The following is a 17,827-nucleotide window of genomic DNA, read 5'->3' as shown; positions in this document are numbered from 1 at the left end:
CTTCCAGCTTAAAGCAAAACAGTAATTAGGTGCCACTACATCGTTATTACACCCGTTATAGGGATGTGGGTGGCACTGTGGTCTAAATCACTGAGCCTAGGCCTTGCCAATCAGAAGGCTGGCGGTTCGAATCCCTGTGACGGGGTGAGCTCCCGTTGCTCAGTCCCTGCTCCTGCCAACCTAGCAGTTCAAAAGCACGTCAAAGTGCAAGTAGATAAATAGGAACCGCTATAGCAGGAAGGTAAACGGCGTTTCCTTTCATTACAGACTTGGAGATGGTCTGAAAACACGTCAGGGACCAGCTTCTCCAGTCATCCCCCCCCCCACTAGCTTGGGTCATAAATGTTTCCCTGCTGACTAACATACTAATCCTGACCCGCCCCCTCCAAAAAGCAATTCCCTGAAACGTATTATGGCTTCATAAGCTTCCATTCCTGTAAATACTCTTGTTTTGCCTTTAATGGAGACAAAGCCTATTAATATTTTAAACAAACAACCCCTTGCTTTTCATCGAGCCTTCTAGAGATACTTGGGGTGGTTCTGCCCCTGCTTTTCTCTCGCTTTTACAACAAATGTTTACATCACCTGCACCACAAAGATACAAACGGCTATGCATTTTATGAATTGTTGTGTATTTGCAGCCAGCTCTGTTGCACAGGCTCGAGGCAACAGCAACATGATTAAAATGCGACAATGAACTATACACGCCCATTACAATTCAATTAGTTGCTCAAAACATAAAGTGTTTCAAATCACCAACCTTCCCTTTAAAACCTGCTCCCAGTAAAAAGGCCTTCCAAAGATTCTGAAAGTTGCTTGAGCTTTCAGGAAGTAAAAAAAAAAAAGAGTATGTGGTTTGCATGCATACATAAGAGGCTGGTCACTAGGGTGAGGTGGGGCAGAGGGTGGGAAGGAATTTGCAAAATAAGCTAAGGTTGCCTTATTGGGAGAGTTAGAACAGTAACCAATGTGGAGCCATCCAGGCAGCAGCTCTCAACACTCCCATTGCATAGCCAATGGTCAGAGATGGTAAGACCTGTAGCTCAACAATGCCTGAATAGTATCATGTTGGCTACTCCCACTTTAAAAGTAGGTGGCTCTTCTCCAGCTTTCAATAAGGCAACCAAAGTTGAAACAGTTTGCTGCCTGCTTAGTTTTCCTCTTCCCTCTTCATTCCTTTTTCCTTTTGTGTTGCGTATTTTATATTAGAATGCTAAGAAGAGTCTTACTCTTATCAATATTTATGTAAGCTGCACTGGGAGCCTTTTTTGCCTTAAGGGGCAGAGGTGAAAATGCTTCAAAATAAATAAATAAATTGCAAGGCCAATTCTGCATCTATCCTACATCTAGAGGTCTTCACCACTGGGCTTTGCAGAAGCCACTAAGCTTAGCCTTACAATAAACAGTCCTCCCCTTCTGCTTGTGGAATAAAAAGGATACCGAGGAGCCACAAAGCTGGAATCACCCTGTTCCACCTTCTGCGTCGCTGCTGACTGCAGAACGACTCTGGATTTATCTGCAAGAACCAGGGAGCTGGTAAAACAAGCTTTCAGCTTCAGGATTCAAAGGAACAGAAGGTAAGGTAGCCCTCAAGCAACAAACAGTAATGAAAGGGGGATTAAAATTTTCTTCTGGCGCGAAATCTTCAAGGAGGACAGACCAGTTCATTTATTCTGGAAATCCCTTGGTAGTTTAATATGCAGTTAATTTATGGAGGTGGGTGGATCTCTGTTCAACATCTTTAGGGCATCTATTTCTCCACCTGAATTTGCTGGTGATGGAATGGAACACTGCCCAAACAATATTGCTAAACACTGACAGAAGCACTCTAGCATCAAACGGGCCATATTTCAACATCCTGTTACAATTTTCTAAAAAAACAAGTTGTCATGCTTCATGTGTAGCCTTCAGGCTGAAAAAAAATGTTTCCTGCAAAAAAACAAAACCTGTATGATTTGTAGTAAGGGCTATGGAATGCAAAGCTTGGCAATGACACCTAGACTGGACATATATCGTTCTGAAAGCTTCCTGAGCCACCAAACCAGTAAAGTAAATATTCACTGTATATTCTATAGCCAGTGTGGTTTAGTGGTTAGAATGCTGCACTAGGACCTGGGAGAACAGGGATCAAATCCCTGGCATGCCATGAAACTCAATGGGTGGCCTTGAGCCAATCAGTTTCTCAGCCTAACCTACTTCACAGGGCTTGTTTTCCCTTGCTCCGGAGGAAAGATGCTGCCAGTCAGAGAAGACACAACTGGAACCTATGGACAAATAGCCTGACGCAGTATATGGCTGCTTCCTGTATGTTGAATCAACTGAACCTCTGTCAAAGGAACAGGCCTGTCCAATGAGCATGAACAACTTGCTCTGTATCTGGGAATTGGAACTAAACCAAACTTTTCTGGATTCTGGTCCAAGCCCACAGCTGCAGAATCAACATTCAGCACTCACGGATGGCCTTTAAAAAAACACCTGAATTAATCCCCCCCCCCAGTTAAAAATAGTAATAACTCAAAGGTCACGTTCCCCAATATACTGTTAAGTTCCGCCAATTTCCTGGAAAGTAAAAGAAATTTCATGCAGTGTGCCATTTCCAAAGCTCCTGCGCTAGTTTAATTGGAAGATCTTTATTCTGAAACTTATTTTTGAGCTGCCAGAGAAGCAAACTCTCATTCAGTTTTAATGGTCTTGAATGGGTTTTGTACGAAAGATTCCCCCCCCCCCCCAGGTCATTTGTTAAAAAATTTAAAATAATAATAATAATATAGCCCTAGATTGCCCCAGCATGTGTCGAAAATAAGATGCAAGGGCTTTTTAACAAAATAAAGGGTCATAAATAGGAGCATGGCAAGCAACACATGTGAAAGTAGCCAGCTGTTCAGACAAATACTGTACAGTACATAGAAATGTGTGAGATCCCTCTGTTCAGCAAAGAAGTCAGCTAGCGATGCAGCGACATCTAGTGGCCCACGTCCACAACGACATAGCCTTCTGCAAGAGTTTCTGCGGACAGAGGAAATATTTGCAGACAATTACCTTGGACGGAGACTTTATTGACTTTATTCAGGAAACGGCATAAAGAAATCCTATTACTTTTCAGTGCATGGTTCTTGGAAGCAAGCCCCTCTGTATTAAAAGTGGCTCAGCGCTGAGTCTAAGAGGGGCTGTGGGTCAGTGGTTAAAAAACAACAACCCATGCTTTGCATGTATGAAGGTCGCAGGTTCAGTCCCTGTTGTCTCAAAGTAGACCCGAGAATGACTCCTGCCTGGAGTCAGTGTAGACTCTCCAGTTGGAAGGGCCAACTTTTGGTGGGTTGTTGATTTTAACAAGAATATATCCATCAACTTATTATCTATCCACCAGGTAAAAGACACACTTAAATTAAAAAAATTATGAGCCCAGGAATATGTTGGGAGCGCCGCCAAAACAGCCTCCCACACAAAAATCCACTCCCTGCAATCTCCCCACGCCACGCTTCTTTCCTCATTTCAGTGTTGTAACGGTGTGTGTGTGTGTGTGTGTGTGTGTGTGTGTGTGTGTGTGTGTGTGTCCTGTTAAACATGGGAATCAGGAATCCTTGTTGATCTACCGCAAAACACCCTACCGGCAGATCTCGAGCTACCCTCCGCTTTCCCCTGATCCTAGGCTAGCTAGACGGACCACGAGATCTTATTCCACGCAGCAGAATCTGCACAGGGATGGCAGCCGCAACCGAACTGCATCACTAACACGTTGCAGCGATTTGAGTTGTGGGGTCCTGTAGAAATTGCTTTCCGGAGTATGGTAGGGCCCGGCTGGGGTGGAAGATGCCGGCAGCCTCACACAAAAATATCTAGGCTATAAGGCGTTTGCGAGAGTGGGGGGATTCGTTCCTGGGATATATACGGCGAGGCGCACACGCGAGCCGCTGCAAAAGTGTCTCCACGACCACGTGTGTGTTTGCGCGTGTGTCCGCTATGGTTCACTGCAAACCTGACCTCTTCCTCTCCCCGGTTTATTCCACCGATACCCCTGCCTTTATGTGCTTAGTGGATTGAAGGCGGGTTACAAAACGATGCATACGTCGTTAAAGGGAAAATTAGCTGCGGAACTATGGAGGCGATCTACGGAACAAGGGACGCACTTTCACCTTAATTGCATGCGGCAGAAAGAGAGCTGCGCACATGCCTGAGTCAAAGCCCTGCCGCCGGGTCTTCCTTCTTTGCAACGCTTCACTCTGTGCGCTCCCGCGGAAAGAGAATCGAGAGCTTCCTTCGTGGGAGCGGCGCTTCAGCCTGGAAAGGTGGGGTTTGCTTACTGCATGCTCACGTTCCGCGGGGATGCAAGTTGCACGCCCACTTGTTGCAGTGTGTATGTGCGCGTTCCTGTTGCATGTACAGACCTGGATGCGAGAAACGTGCGCTGGCTCTCTGCCAAGCAAGAGCACGCGTCCACTGGGATGCGCGCGCATGGGCGTGCAGACCTGTTGCAGGCAAGCGCGTCCCGGCACCCGGTGCGCGCAGGGAGCACTTGGCCGCCGGCTGCCAACCTCACCAAAGGGCGGGCGCGGAGGGTCTCGCACGCGTCGGTCTCGTGTGCAGGGTGTGGCCTCCGCCTCGCCTCTCTTGCGCGGGAGCCATACCCCAGGCCGGGCTCCCTTGGGTGCCGGAGCCGCCGTTGCCATGCCCGTGCGCTCTCCTTCCAAAGGGCGCCAGTGGAGGGCGTCCCGTGGGCTCAGCCCCGCCGCCGCCTGCGCTCCGGAGTCTCGGTCCTGGTTAGCGGCGCTGCTGCTCACTCCCGGGCTGTTTCTCCACCTGCTTTGCCGGCCCGGGAGGAGAAGCGAAGCGGCGGTTGCAAGTAAGTGAGCGGATCCCCTCCCTCTCCTCGCTTTCCAACTACAGGCGATCTTCTAGGCGCGCAGTTCCTCGCCGAACTTCCCGGACAAGTTTCTCGGGGGGAACTTTCTTCAGTTCCAGGAAGCAAACCAGCGGGTCGGATTGGGGAAACCGGTATCCGGATCCGCCGCCGCCGCCGCTACAAGCTTTTGGGTCATTCCGGGATCGGTCATTCCGGGCTCAAAGCGCCTAATGCAGGTTTAGAGATCCCTTAACGGCGATTACTCTTTTTTTACAAGCCCACAAGCGCGGATATTTAAGGGAAAGTGCAGGCGTGTTGTCTCTCTCCCCCCCCTTTGCGCCCCCCCCTTTCCGTATCGGAATACGGAGCGAGGGGTTAATCCAGATTTAATGCGCGTGGTCTGCTTTGACTTTCAGCCCCACGGACACTTGAACTACCAGAGCTGGTAGTAGGATGGTGTGGGATGATGAGAATAATGGTGAAATATATTGATCGCCATAAAATTATCCACACATTCCTCTTACATCAGTCACCGTGTCTGGGAACGGTGCATTCTTGGTGAAGAAGCGCTTGCTCCTGCTTCTTTTCCGCCCCCGCTATCCCATAGGTATGTGGTCTGATTTTAGGCATGGTTACTGAGAACCAAAACCCTCCCTCTCCCCAATAATTCGGTGGGATTCGCTTCCAAAGCATGCATGGGGCTGTAGCTTTCATTTTGGGTCACTCCCTTCATTTCCCTCTTTCTTTTCCACCTTCCAGAGCCCCAAGGCAGACCTCTCCAAACTGCAGTGATGGAAGCCCCACCACTGCAGCAGGTTGAATTCCATCCATCACTTGTGCAGGTTGTCGGGTATGGCTTGGGTGCTTTGGAAACCTTGACTGCATCTGGTACTGTAACTGCATTGGATTCCATGTGCAAAACCCCAAAGCTCTTTTATTTTCACACCCCCAAACAAGACTTCTTTGCTTTGCTTGGGGGGAACAGAATTGCTTTGGCACAACTGAATTTCTGCAGTTGTGCACCTTTGAAAGCCCAGGTCTATTTCCCCTCAGTTGTTTTCCTTGCAATCAATTGAGGGACAGCTATCTGTGTCAATCTTTGTGATAAACTTGCCGTATTATTGATATGGCATATTATTGGCATCACTTCTCCTGCCTCCGGTATCACACTCTCGTTTTGTGTCGGATGCTTTCTCTCAGTTTGAGCAGTGTGGTGATGTTGGGAAGGTGAATGAATTTCATACTGATACTTTATTCTAAGCTAGATTTTCTGTTAAAAACCAGCTTTGCTAGTTGTCTTCATCACTGATTCATCTCGTTTGTCTGCTCTTTGTGTTTTCTGTTGCTGAAAATCATCATGTCTTTTAGCATTCACTGCTCTATTTCTTGAGGTACATGTTAATAGCTGTTTTGCGGCTTGGTAACAATTTATGCAGGAAATAAATTTGCAGGGGAAATGGTCACACTCCCATCCCATCAACATCCGATAACAGTAGCTCTGTAGTTGGAATTAATAGCAGAGTGGATTCTCTATATTTGCAGAACAACCTTATGGGAAGAAATACTGTTTTTCTGCAAAATGTATTTCTGCTCCTTAATAGAGTTCGTGATAGACTTTCTGTGAAGCCCAAATTTTGACCACTATTGAATATGTGTGTTGATTTCCCCCTGGTCTTTAGGTACTGAATTGCCCTGCTCCAGTTAATAGCTACAGTGAGATACATAGCTGCCAAGTTATCCCTTTTTTTAAGGGATTTTCCATTATGCTGAATAGGCTTCCTCGCGAGAAAAGGGGAAACTTGGCAGCTATGGTGAGATAGTTAAGCGTAATTGTTTATTTTCCGATATTGTAAAAACTTGGATGAGCTGATGGACTCATTTTGCTATGCCTTTCAGGTCTGCCTTACAGTGAGCAGCAAAAGTTTAAGGCGACCTTGTCAGTGTGCGGATCTTAAATCTGCCAAATCAGAATTTGTGAGGTTCCCTTGAGATGGGAAGTGAGCTCTTTGTGGTGACTGAGGTTTAAGGTATGTTTCAACTATTGAAGAACCATCTCTTGAACCCTAAACTTCCTTTGAGCTTTTCTGAGTGTAGTGCACATAGATAAAGCGCCCAGCATCAACATCATACAAACATAGAAAGCTGCCTTCTATTGGGACAGATAACTGGTCCTTCTACCTCAGTACTGTCTACACTGACTGGCAGCAGCCCACCCAAGATTTTAGACAGTTGTCTTTTCCAGCCCTAGCTGCAGATTCCAGGGATTGAACCTTTGACTTTCTGCATGAAAAGCCGTTACTCTACTACTCAGCTACAGCCATGCTTCTGTTGCTTTTCAGCAGCTGTTACTCAGAAGTAGGGATGGAAAGATCGGCCAAGTTTGAGATTTTTCCAATCCTAAATTCAGCTGTCCACATTCTGCAGCAATTTGTGACTTACTTGTTTTTTTAAATCATTGTGAAATTCTTCAGCAATTTAGGGCGTAATTCTCCTAACGAACACATCTTTGTATGCAGTTTTGACTAATTCACACATTTCTGCAAACAATTTCTCCTAATATTATGCATTTTTGTTTGCTGTTTCCATGTCTAAGCACCTTAATATTTTCACCAAATATTTGCACTTACTTGGTTGGAGAACTGTATCTCAAAATTCAGATAAGTGTTAATCTTGAAAGATGCCTTTCCTTGTTTTGGGAAGTGTGAATGTGATGAATTCAGCCTTTAATGTGAGGCGAATCAAATCCCTCCTCCATCCCTACTCAGAAACATGCTTCTCCTGAAACCTGGAGGTTACATACAGGTATCATCAATTGATTTTTCTTCCTGAAGGAAAAGTATTTCAATAAGACCTTCAGAGTGCTTAAACAGCAGATAGCTTTAGTTTCTTATAGCAATGCCTTTTTCTTTTCTTTTTTTGCAAAGCCCATTCAGTATATTGATGCTTAACACTGCGCCAGGAGATGCTTTGCTAGGGTGGTGGGTGGAAATAATAAAACGGTAGCTAAGACCGTTCCAGACATCAGACGTCTGTTCAGACTTTTACGACTTGCTGCAGAACCCCAGTGCATTGCCGTTTTCATCCATGGAGTGAATCGAAAATTGCTTGCACCACAGAATGGTAACAGTCCCTTTTTTTTGCAAGTTCGGCGATTACATCAGAGATGCACTGCAGAAATCCAAATGCTGCAGAAGGAATTTGGAGTGGTGTGTGCAGATGATCAAGAGTGGAATGTTAACACTGAAGTTGCCGCTTCTGTTTCTTGCTGTGGAAAGAGCAAATGTCTCTGGTCTATTTAGCATGGCATTCTCTTGGATTCTTGGATTCACACAGCTTTGTAAATTTGATAGCTTGCACCCGGGGGGGGGGGGGAGTGAGATCCATCATCCCGCTGAGTAGTTGCTCAGGAGATGTGCCTATGCATGTTTACAGAGAAATCTGTGTTCAGTGCTGCTTATTCCCAAGTAGGTGCATGTAGGATTGTATATGTGTCTCGCAATTCGGCCGCTCTTAATAAGGTCTCTGCATCCCGTTTGTTCTCATGTGAACTCACGCAGAAGCAGCACTGCAACACTGGAATAAGGAAGCTATTCAGTAAACTTTTTTTTCTCAATTAAAACAAATAATAATTTTTCTTACTTATACCCCACCCAATTCTAGGCGGCTTCCAACATAGTGTATATAAAAGCATAATAAAACATCAAACACTTAAAAACTTCCCAATACAGGGCTGCCGGTTCAGATGTCTTCTAAAAACTGTTTGTTTATCTCCTTGACATCTGATGGGAGGGTTGTTCCACAGGGTGGGCGCCACCACCGAGAAGGCCCTCTATGCCTGGTTCCCTGTAACTTCAGTTCTCGCGGTGCTTGGTGCTGTATTCGCTCATAGATTGAATTGACGGCAGCCGCAGCCTTTCATGCAAAGGACCAAGGCGTTAAAGGCGGTTTAGTCTCCACATCCAGAGAACGGTAGCAGAGAACAGAACTCTTTGTAGAAAGATGCTGTGACGCCACTGGTAGATGCTATAGCAGGTGAAACAATCTAAACATTTGAAAACACAAGAGGCCCACAGAAACCTGCAATATACCTTGCCCTATGGTAGCCAACAAGATGATGTTGGACTCCAACTCCCATCATAGCCAGCAAGTATGGGTAATAGTCAGGGATTATGGGAGTTGTAGTCCACAACACATCAGCTACCCACTGTAAGCAACTCTCTCAGCACACAGGTCGCGTGGTCCAGTCCTGCCATCTTTCTTGGCTGCCGCCCAGTGGCTGCCTCTGGTAATGGCAGGTTCCTCTTTCTTACCACCATTGGCCCCAGATGGCTCTGCTTTCATCCCCTCCTGCATCCATTGCCATTTCATCAGTGCCTCCTCTTTTCCCGCATCAATCCATTAATATGCCCTCATCGCAAGTAGCCTCTTTGTAGGCTTCACACTTCATTCTGTGCACACACCACTTTGTTGTCTCTCTCATCCCTTCCGTTGGCTGTATAAAGAATACGCAGTGCATGGGGGAACGTCGCACAAACCGAGACCCTGAAATGCCTGTTTATTTTTCCGTTGCAGAAGTCTGTAGCGTGAGCAGCAAAGTGATGTGAAGCCACCTGGTGACCAAGATGACTCTCGTACCAGGCGAAAATTCGGACTATGACTACAGCGCCCTGAGCTGTGCTTCGGAAGCCTCCTTCAACCACCCTTTCTTTGCTGAAACGGAAACGCTAAAGGGAGTCTTTTACCAAAGGGCCAAACTCATCCACCCCTCGGAAGAACTAAACGGAAGCATTCGCCCGGAAGACCGGAAGCATCATATCATCATCAACGTGGGTGGCTTCAAATACTTGCTCCCGTGGACCACTCTGGATGAGTTCCCCATGACCCGCTTGGGGCAGCTGAAGTTCTGCAACAACTTTGACGACATCCTCAACATTTGCGACGATTACGACGTGACCTGCAACGAGTTCTTTTTCGACCGTAACCCCGGGGCGTTTAGGACCATCTTGACTTTCCTTCGGGCAGGGAAGCTCCGGCTCCTGAGAGAGATGTGCGTGCTTTCGTTTCAAGAGGAGCTGCTGTACTGGGGCATCGAGGAAGACAACCTGGAGTGGTGCTGCAAGAGGAGGTACCTGCAGAAAATGGAGGAGATTGCGGAAATGAACGAAGCGGAGGACGAGTTCGCGGACAGCGAAAACCAGTGCGAAGCTGTGGCGGAGACAAAAGCCGGGCGTTGCATGAAAAGATTGCAAGACATGGTGGAGAGGCCTCAGTCTGGGATTCCTGGGAAGGTCTTTGCCTGTTTATCGGTGCTGTTTGTGACTATCACTGCCGTCAACCTTTCTATCAGCACCATGCCTGGCTTAAGAGAGGAAGAGGAGAGAGTAAGTTGATTTTAAGATGCGTAGTTGATTTTAAGATGCGTAGGGAGCTGTCTTCAGGCATGTGAGGGGAAGCCATCTAAATCAGGCATCCCCAAACTTCGGCCCTCCAGATGTTTTGGACTACAATTCCCATCTTCCCCGACCACTGGTCCTGTTAGCTTGGGATCATGGGAGCTGTAGGCCAAAACATCTGGAGGGCCGCAGTTTGGGGATGCCTGATCTAAATGGAAAGAAAGTTGGTGTGATGGTTTTGCAGGCCATCAGTGCATCATAGAAACCCAATATATGTGGACATGCAAAGCTGTTTTTTTTTTAAAAAAATGGGTGGAATAACAAACTTGAAGATTCATTTGCAAAGCTGCTCCATGATCACGGCCAAACAAGCAGGGCCCGTTCCTACTTCCATTAGGGTAAGGGTGAGCAACCTCTACTTCTGCCTCACTTCCTGCCTTGACGAAAACCAGAGGGAACATTGCACTATTGCCACAAGAGCCAGTAGGAAGGGAGACAGGTGCATGCTTGGCCGAACCACAATGCATACACCTAGGACAGTGTAGGGGACCCTCTAGGGCAGGCATAGGCAAACTCGGCCCTCCAGATGCTTTGGGACTACAACTCCCATCATCCCTAGCTAACAGGACCAGTGGTCAGGGATGATGGAAATTGTATTCTCAAAACACTTGGAGGGCCGAGTTTGCCTATGCCTGCTCTAGGGAAGCGACCCTCTAGGGCTAGATGTGGATGGTGGGGGAGATATGTGCATTAGGGTATCTTTAAGATCTGACATTTGGTTCTTGCTTTAGCACTGAATTGAAAGGATCCACAACTAATTCTGCTCTAAGACCCTTTCGCCTGGAGTCCTTTGTCCTGTTCTGGGTACTGTACTTTGGGGGAGAATACAGACAAAATTGTTCAAAGTAGGGCAGAAATTATGGTCCAGGGATATGGAAAACAAGTCCCATGAAGAAAGTTGAAGGAATTGAGTAAGTTTAGCCTGGGGAAGAGAAGACTGAAAGGAGGGGGGGGGGTGATGGTACCACTTGAAGAGCTGTGATATTAGGGATGCTCACCTATTGCATTCAGCAAGTGTACATACAGCCTGTGCATACAAATAGCTGTGCTATGCAAATCAACAAGTGTACTCTCACACAAACATTTGTGCATGTGGAGAGAGCTTGGACCCTTGTTCCAGTGTAGCATGTGGAGAAACATAGCGAAGAGGAGAAAGACTTTACTGCCTCGGTGACGTCCTTGAGGTCCTCAAGTGTCTATTGCAGGATGTTCTCTGCTTCCCACTGGCTTCAGGGAGTGAAGAGTTAACCCTCCCTGCAGAGAAAGAGAAGGGGCAGCAGAGAGAAAGGGGCAGCTCCACCTGCTTCTGCTTTCAACCCCGGGCTGTCTTGGTATGCGACCCTAAACACTTTTTTAAAGAAGGATTTCCTACCCTTGATCATAGAATCATAGAACTATAGAATTGGAAGAGACCACAGCAAGACACCTAGTCCAAACAGGAATCTTTTGCCCAATGTGGGGGTCGAACCCACGGCCCTGAGATTAAGAGTCTCGTGCTCTGCCAAATGAGGTATGCCAGCTGTACAACTTCAAAGTGTGGTTAACACAGCAACATGAACAGGCTCCTGGGGATCAGGGGCCAGTCACACCTGGCTATGCAGACAGCTAGTCATCAGCAATATTAAGCACAGGGCTACTATCACACACACACCCAGAATCACTCAAGCATCGAAGAAAGTGGGGACATGATCACACTGGGCTTACCAAATGTCCAGAGTCCAGATTTATTAAAAGGGTGTAGCTGGCGTGCTCTGGTCCATGGGGTCACGAAGAGTCGGACACGACTAAACGACTAAACAACAACAGCTGGCTATGTCTAAGTTTAGCATGGTTTATGTGAAAAGGCAGTTTATAGTATAAATCTATAAACTTTTTTTATATATAAAAAAATGTAAACTCTGAGGAAACTTGGATAAACTGTCCTGGCAAATCATGTGGAAAATTTGACAAGAGCTGGTAGCTGCTGCCCCACAGAGCTGCATGTTCTGCGAAATTTTAAGCCTAGTGAACAGTGGAGGGACATCTGATGCTAAACAGCCATCATGGGGTTAATTATGTCCTTGGAAGGGAAAACCAGGTGAGAGGAGGATGTAGGTGATTTTGAAGCACTTTAAAACAGTCAGAACACTGCATTTTAATCCATTTTTAGTATACTGTATATTCCTGCGTATAAGACTACTTTTTAACCCAGGAAAATCTTCTCAAAAGTTGGGGGCCGTCTTATACGCCGGAATATACGGTAAGTTGCAGCTCAGCGAGGAACACTCTTTTGTATTGTTGAGTTTTTCATTTTGAAAGACTTAATACCCAGAAAGGTGGCCTTAAAATATTTTAAAATTAAAAAATGAATACATAAATAATAAAGTCAAGATGCAGCACATAAGATACACATGCATAGGTGGATTTTTAAAACCATTGGGCAAACTTCTGTGTTCTTGGCAAAACATTTCTGCCAGCTGCTTCACTGCTCAACGTGGTCCCCCTTCTCTCCCACTCCAGGGTGAATGTTCTCAGATGTGCTACAATATTTTCGTAGTGGAATCCGTCTGCGTGGGGTGGTTTTCCTTGGAGTTCCTCTTGAGGCTCATCCAGGCGCCCAGCAAGTTTGTGTTCCTGAGGAACCCCTTGACCCTGATTGACATCATCGCCATCCTCCCCTACTACATCACCTTACTGCTGGACAGCACTTCGCTGGGCAGCAACAGGAAGCCGACCTCCGGCAACATCTACCTGGACAAGGTGGGCCTGGTCCTCCGCATCCTGCGTGCCTTGAGGATTCTGTACGTCATGCGGCTGGCCAGGCACTCCCTGGGCCTGCAGACTCTGGGGCTGACGGCCCGCAGGTGCACCCGCGAGTTCGGGCTCTTGCTGCTGTTCCTCTGCGTGGCCATCGCGCTTTTCGCGCCCCTCTTGTACGTGATCGAGAACGAGATGGCGGGCTCTCAGGAGTTCACCAGCATCCCTGCCAGCTACTGGTGGGCCGTGATCACCATGACAACAGTGGGATACGGCGACATGGTACCCAGGAGCACCCCAGGCCAGGTGGTGGCCCTGAGCAGCATTCTGAGCGGCATCCTGCTCATGGCCTTTCCCGTCACGTCCATCTTCCACACATTCTCGCGCTCGTACATCGAGCTGAAGCAGGAGCAGGAGAGGATCATGTACAGGAGGGCGCAGTTCCTAATGAAAACAAAGTCCCAGTTAGGCAACGCATCACAGGGGAGCGGCATGTTTCCGAGCCTCTCTTCAGAGACCAGGAATGACGGCTGAAACGGAAGTTTCCACGTCTGCCCTGTTGCCGAGCAAACGGTGACAGGATTTCTTTCTCTCTCTCTTTTTAATCTCGGCATTTGCTTCTGGAGGCGTTGGGGAGAGATGGCATTGTACAAATAAACACGCAAAGGGCTTTTAGCCATTATGACCGTGGGGACTTGGTTCATCATTATGTCGTATTAGCATTGCTGTTAGGGGGCAGGGGGGATAAGATTGTTGCTTTCCAGTAGGCTGCACAATTGGGGATCATGAAATGGAGATTTGTTTATTTTTTAAAGTAAAAACAACATGCATCGTTAACCAAAAGGAGAACAGTATAAAATTACACACTGGGCACAGCTGTTGCCATTTGTAACGTAAAGAGGCAGGCCGTTTTCCAAGAGAGAACTGACTGAATGTCAACATTTTGATCTTTCGGTTAATTTCACCTTTCGTTGTTTATTTTTACCAAACCTTGTGAACTATACCATCTCGCAGAGCCAGATTAATCCTTGGATGTATAACCCCATTGTTTGTACTGGAGTTAGGAAGTTTGTGGGTCACATTTGAAGCAGATTTAGGAATGTTTTGTTTTCTTGCTACTTCCCCCCCCTCCCCCTCAGTTCCTCTTCCACTCGCTAACCTCCCAGGCTTCAAATACAGGACCCATCAAGCAGTTTTGGATTATATTCTGAAGATAAGCAAATAGCAGCGTTTTTCAGCTATAATTTAAATTGCAGCAGCGATCTGCTTGTTTCGAAGGCCACTTCTCAATCAGGGAATTTCAACCCATGGACCTACAATTCTCATTGACTCCAGCAACATAGCTGCCAAGTCTCCCGCTGAAAAATGCGGGATCAGCAGCGGCGCGGCACCAGAAGTCACTTCTACGCATGTCTGGACATGCGTAGAAGCAACTTCCGGTGCCGCTCTGCCCGATTTCCGGTGCCCAGGCATGGGCAGAATGGCACCTGAAATGGAGCCTCCCTGGCAGGTAGGAAATGATTTCTGGGATTTTTTTCTATTCGGGATAACAGGGGGAAACGGATTAAAATCCGGTGGTTTCCCACGAAAAACAGGAGACTTGGCAGCTATGTCCAGCAAGCATGGCCAGTGGGGGGGGGGTGATGGGAGTTGTAGTCTTACAACGTCTGGAGGACTACCAGTTCTCCATCCTACCTTCAATGAAGCACCCACTTACTGCTGAGTCAAGTAGCATTTCCTGATAGGCGATCAGGCACAGCCCCAGTGTTGCTGGACGTGATTTCTCATTTCTGCAAGATGGCTCATTATGTAAAGTGTCTCACATCCAGTTCCATCATGTATCCAACAGGAGCTCACAGCTTGCTTTTAGCACCGTTTCCCTTCAGACTGGTTAGGCATAGAAAGGAGACTTTGAAGGGGGGGGGGGAAGCTTTATAACTCCCCTCCTGAGTTCTCGTGTCTGAACACTTATGAGAAAACATACGGCAGTCGTCCTCTTGTCTCCAGGATACTGATAGTGCTAGATTGACCTGATACAGCTGTCCTTCTATTCCACACCCTCTAACATTAGTAACAGCAAAGCTAGATAACAGAAAATCCAAACAATATGCACCTTGATGCCACACCAGTCGTTGTCTCACGGTTGTCTTCTTTTGCACCGGATAGAAGGAAATAAAACTCGCTATGTCTTATCTAGCTCCATTGCCAAAATTACTAGTGTGAGAGCTGCAATAACTTGTGGGCATATGGCTCCTTTCAAAGGGCAAAGGAAAATATCGGAAGCAGTTGCTGGGTATGTAGAAAAGAGGATATTATATAGATGAGTCATTGGAAACTTAGCAAGTCTCCCATGAGTGAAACCTGAAAGGCGTAAAGCCTTTTGTTAATTGCCTTGTCTTTCCTTAGTGTGGTAAGTGCACCATAGCAATTGGATGAAATATTTTCAGAACACACACACACACACAAAAATCAACCAAGGGTCTGATACAAATTGGGTTTCTTTTTCAAGAATCTGGGCATTTTTGCCTGCCTGGATTGCACCACACGCTTGGCGAACCCGTTGCGTCACTTGGCCACAGTCACAAAATAATGGCTGCGTTTCCGCTGAGGAAATTCACAGCTTTACCACATGAGCCCCTGCAATTCAGGCTTGCAGTAAACTGCTCAGACTCAAGTAACACGGCCAGTGTACTATGTCCAGTTTTGTCAACCCTGTTGGACAGCAATGACTGCCTGGGATTGAGAAGCAAAGATTACCCAAACAATTTTACAATTGTGTACTGGTTCCTTTGGTATATTGAAATGGTTGGTCTGCTACACACCCTATAATCAGTGGTTATCAACCTGTTCCCTGGAAGTTTTCCAGCAGTGGCCCAATGAGAAGGAAGGCAAGCAAGCTTCCCAGAAATAAAGGCCCTCTGCAATATGCAGTTTCAGGGGAGCATATTCTATTTGTATAGGGCGATGGGGAGGACCAAGAGGCATGACCATAGCTTTGCATTAACAAAATAGGCTCCCCAATCCTTTGCAACATAAGAGGTTCCATGGCAAATATGCAGAGGAGTCTCATCCTGAATGTTTGGTGTTTGAATATCACTGCGCTATGAACCCCTGGATCTCGTCCAACCATTTCTAAGCGGTTCTACTTCTTAACTGCTCTTTAATTGCAAAGATCTAGTTTATTGACCTAGACTATAATATTAAGAACCCACCTGATTTCCAGCTAACTAGACATAGCTATTCATTTGTATTGGCTTATCACTTCTTTGGCAATCACTCGTAGCCGATTTAATGTGGAGGCAAACAATGTACCTTTCTGGTATCTTTAAATCATGTTAGTATTCATTTGCAAGATCAGGTCCCAAAATGAAAATTTGAGAGCTTAGAAGCATAGCTGCCAAATCTCCCGTATTCCCCGGGAAACCCCCGTTTTTCCAGCTGTTCCCAGCCGAAAAAACGGATTTTTTTGTTTTCCCCCGGTTTTTCTGGCGCGACGTCCATTTTGGAACTGGGCAGAGCATGCTCAGAAGCGACTTTTGATGCTGCTTTACCCAGTTCCAAAATGGCTGCAGCGCGACTTCTGGTGCGGCGGCAATTTTGGAACAGGGCAGAGCAGCATCAAAAGTCGCTTCTGAGCATGCTCCGCCCAGTTCCAAAATGGCAGCAGCGCTACTTCCGGTCTAGTCCCTTATTTCTCGGGCCCGAACTTGGCAGGTATGCTTAGAAGCAAAATAATAAAATGATGGGAATGGAATGCCGTACTTTTCCGTGTATAAGACCAGGTTTTTTTTCTTTTAAAATTATGCTAAAAAGTGGGGGTCGTCTTATACATGTGTAATGCATAGGGTGGATGTTTGATTGGTTGCTGCCGTGGCTGTCAGCAGCTATTTGGCATGTTATTGGTTGCTGCATCAAGGCCTGGTGTTGATTGGCTGATGCTGCAGCAATTGGGCGGGCGATTGGCAGCTTCTGCCGGTGAGGGGACGGACGAAAGGTGGATTATGTGACTCGTGAGCGATTTTCGGCAATCCTCCCTTAAAAAAAAAAAAGCTCAACAACTCTGGGCAATCCTTCCAAAAAAAAAAAAGCTTAACAACTGTGCCATCTCCCCCTATTTTCTTACATTTGAGTCCCCAAAAATAGGGGGTGTCTTATACACGGGGGGCGTGTTATACACGGAAAAATGCGATACATTGCTGATTTACAATGCAGTTGAGAATATCATTGATAGTTTCATCCCCTTATGCATACATTAGCATTACCTTGTAGTATTTCAGATTTGTGTCATGCAGTCCAGTCCTCTGTGCATTTATTCTAAGTCTCGCTGTGTTCAGTGGGGTTACTCCCAAGTAAATATGTATATTATTCCAGTCTTAATGACCTAAGAGTCAAACTCCAGAGTGAATTGAGGTTTGGTGGTTTTTCTGCTGGATTCTGGATGCCAGACCTGCCTGCCAGAGTAGAGCTGCGAATTATGCACATTTACTGGGGGTAAGCCCCACTGAGCACAGCAGGAAGTAGTGCTGAGTAAAGATGAAGGAAGATTGAGCTGTCTGAAATAAGGATGGATTTGGCTTGCTTTGGTTTTGTGTCTTGGTAACAAATTACTTCTAAGCTAGGAATATATTCTATGAATGTTCTAGGAATATGTTCTAGGAATATGTTCTAAGAAATTGCTTCTCTTCCCCTTTCAAAACACCAAAATGAGACCCACTGTGGCTTCTTACACTGAATACAGTTTATATGTTTCAACTTTCATAACATATTGTGTCCCGCTGCCAGCTATGAAGATTTTTTA

At 46.5% G+C, this 17,827-nt stretch overlaps 1 protein-coding gene across 2 annotated transcripts; it reads left to right on the top strand.

The window, feature by feature from the left end:
- Nucleotides 1-4,249: 4,249 nt before the first annotated feature.
- KCNG1 (potassium voltage-gated channel modifier subfamily G member 1) lies at nt 4,250-16,298 on the top strand. Of its 2 annotated transcripts, none has more exons than XM_060277308.1 (3): nt 4,250-4,286; nt 9,413-10,221; nt 12,793-16,298. In XM_060277308.1, exons 2-3 carry the CDS (start codon nt 9,463-9,465, stop codon nt 13,561-13,563), a joined length of 1,530 nt encoding a protein of 509 aa, XP_060133291.1. In that variant the 5' UTR covers nt 4,250-4,286; nt 9,413-9,462; the 3' UTR covers nt 13,564-16,298. The 2 variants fall into 2 exon arrangements, with proteins under 2 accessions (XP_060133291.1, XP_034978746.1); XM_035122855.2 differs by lacking the exon at nt 4,250-4,286 and adding an exon at nt 4,612-4,840.
- The last annotated feature ends 1,529 nt before the right edge of the window (nt 16,299-17,827 follow it).

This window comes from Zootoca vivipara, chromosome 7 (assembly GCF_963506605.1).
Source record: "Zootoca vivipara chromosome 7, rZooViv1.1, whole genome shotgun sequence".
In the NCBI taxonomy this organism is placed as follows: Eukaryota; Metazoa; Chordata; class Lepidosauria; order Squamata; family Lacertidae; genus Zootoca; species Zootoca vivipara.
The sequence above is the reverse complement of the archived record's forward strand: the minus strand, read 5'-3'. Positions and strand labels throughout refer to the sequence as shown.